A 2741-nucleotide genomic window follows, 5' to 3' on the forward strand; every position below is an offset into this window, starting at 1 on the left:
TTTCAGTATAGGTTAAAGATGGAACAAGGTATTACTGAAGATTATATTATATCTCCTCCATAGCGGTTGGTTGGTTGGGTTTTTTCCTAGCCAATTTGCAGGAAATATACCCATATCCAATCTTCATTTTTCAGTAGTTGTGTTCTTTACCTGCTAGTCTTGCTAGTTTCCATATTTGCAATTAAAAAATAAAATAAAAAAAAAACCCCAACCACAAAACACTCAACCTTGTGGAGCTGCTGCCATAGTAACTATACAGTAGAATTATATTGAAAGAGTACGGGCGTTCAACGTTTGTCATCTGCGCTGCTATGGAAATTAGAAGAGTTGGATGCTGGAGGAATCTCTCATTCCTTTCAAATATATCATATTCACTGTGTGCTTTAGAAGTCTGATGACATGCATTTTTTTAATCAGAAAAGATTCTCTCAAGAAGACACAGTTTGTGCTAAAATGAAAAGGTTCTTACAAATACGCAGTGATGATGCACTGCTGGTTTAAAAAAAAAAAGAATTAGTTACTTATTTAAATACTTTATGTTAAAATCCCTTAACTACCAAAAAAATCAGTTAGTCTTACATGTATGTATTCTAACTGGTTTATACATATGATTTATTAAGATTTTTTGTTTGTGTGTTTGTTTTTTTTTTTTTCCCCAACACATTCATTTACCTATATAGGAATATGTTTATGGGAGGTCCTGGGTTTTTAAATCTGTGACTTGTATTTGAGCAGTCTGATTTCAATGCTTTGTTAGCTAGGACATGACAACTTGGAAAGTAAGTAGTTCCTCCAACATTTTTGAGCCTTACGTTGACCAAGGATTTACTAGACTGTATCAGAAAAATATCTGCATACAAAGCCTGTGCCTAGCTTCTTGGGTCATCTGAATACCTAATTTTTCTATCCAAAAGTTTATCTTGCCTCCCCCCCAAATTGATTTGAATTATGGGTGGGTATTTTTAATTATTTCCTGGCTATCTTAAAAAGGAGGAGTACTCTTGGTCAGTCATCAATATACTGTAATTTAAGATTCTTCCAATTTATCAGGATAATGTTTCCTTCTTGTAAGTTCCGAGTCATTAAATGGTTAATAACTTGCCAGATAAATTACAGATTCTGTTTTAATTTAAATTAAAAAAAAAAAGCTGATGGTACTAGAGTAGAAACATAGCAATTATTGTTCAATGTATAACAGGGCGCTTTGAAGAAGAATTCATCAAAATGCGTATGGAGAGACTGCAAGCTTGGATGACAAGAATGTGTCGCCATCCTGTTGTCTCAGAAAGTGAAGTTTTCCAGCAATTTCTCAATTTCCGAGATGAGAAGGTAGGAAATAAAGTTCCCACACAGACTGAGATTGAGGAGTGGCTCCCCTCCACCATCTCCCGTCAACCTAAGAGTTCAGCTTTGTAGCCTGCTCATTTGTCTGCCCTGCTGTGGGCAGTAGTGACGAGGGGATAACTGCTGGGTTTACTAATTAACTTAGCTGATTGATCAAAATGAGGCATAAAGTTGCTTGTGTGAAATGCTATATGCTGTTCCAACAGAGAGGTGCTCTTTAACGTAGTTGCTTTGCCAGTCTTTTTGAGGACAGTTGGTGTCCTCCAGCAGAATAGGAACATATATAACAACTCTTTTGGCTGTTGCCCTGCTCTGTCTCTGTTGGATTTACTCATCGCCATGGTCCTCTGATTGGTACTGCTTTGCTAACAGAAGCTACTTGGTAGAGGATCTAGGATGTGTCTGATCCTGTATTACATTTAAAACCAGCCCCCCATCCCTTAAAAACACAACTTTCACTGGAATGGGTTGTTAATAGCATTACGCTGCAGTCTTACTCGATACAACCAGTCCTTTTTTACTCCCATCCCCTCCCCCAGCATTTTCTTATGCTTTTTTAAGAGCTTTTAATATCTTCCCCTTCAGTAAATAATGGTTTCTTCATGGCTGAGCTCCTGCTCTGTTACTAATTGGATCATCTACTGACAAGGAAATAAACGGGAAAACTCTGCTGGTTTCTCCTCAAAATAGTCATTCTTCTAAACACACATAGATTTTGCTGAAAAAGTAAATGAACCTTGGAGGCTTTTAAGACCAGACTGGATAAAGCCCTGAGTAACTAAGGTCACAGCTGACCATTTTTGAGTAGGAGGTTGGACTACAAACCTCCTGAGGTCACTTCCAACCAGAATTACTCTGTGATCCTGTAAGTGGAGGCTTAATAACATAGTAAGTAGCAGTCCTAGTGAAGTGCTATTTGGATGGGCAGTGGAGAGTTGTGTAATTGTGCTCTCTAGTCAGCAGTTCTTAATGTCTAACTTCTGGACTGATATAAACAGAACAGATGTTGCAATACATGTGGAATTTGTAACGTTTTTATCTGTTTCCACTAAGAACTTAGTATGGCAATTGTGTAATAGTCTCATGATCTTCTTGAGTGGCTTCTGATATCAGCACTATCACATGCACAGAGACAGCTGAGTATAATTGCTCTTGCATTGTATTTCAGTAGTACACAGGAAGGGTCTGTTGACCCCATGATCTAGAAAACAAAGTGTACAAGGAGGAATGGGGGGAAACTTTAAGAAACCTTGGTGTCCCCCCTGAAACTTTCATTTAAAAGGTTTTAATTTATGGATGGTCTACTGGTTAACTGTTCTCCTAAACATTTCATTCACTGCTTAAGTACATGCCCTTAAAGATGCATGAACAGTGGTGGTCAAACTTTTCTTTTTGTT

At 37.6% G+C, this 2741-nt stretch overlaps 1 protein-coding gene across 1 annotated transcript in view; it reads left to right on the forward strand.

The window, feature by feature from the left end:
- Nucleotides 1–2741, forward strand: part of SNX9 (sorting nexin 9) — a gene marked incomplete at its 3' end in the record, with an annotated part of 39009 nt that overhangs the window by 23914 nt on the left and 12354 nt on the right. The window contains exons 9-10 of the mRNA XM_009702587.1: nucleotides 1199–1329; nucleotides 1366–1371. Coding sequence (XP_009700889.1) covers nucleotides 1199–1329; nucleotides 1366–1371 — 137 coding nt within the window. The remainder of the gene's footprint in view (nucleotides 1–1198; nucleotides 1330–1365; nucleotides 1372–2741) is intronic.

The sequence above is a fragment of the Cariama cristata genome, unplaced genomic scaffold (genome assembly GCF_000690535.1).
Source record: "Cariama cristata isolate BGI_N322 unplaced genomic scaffold, ASM69053v1 scaffold21936, whole genome shotgun sequence".
Classification (NCBI taxonomy): domain Eukaryota; kingdom Metazoa; phylum Chordata; class Aves; order Cariamiformes; family Cariamidae; genus Cariama; species Cariama cristata.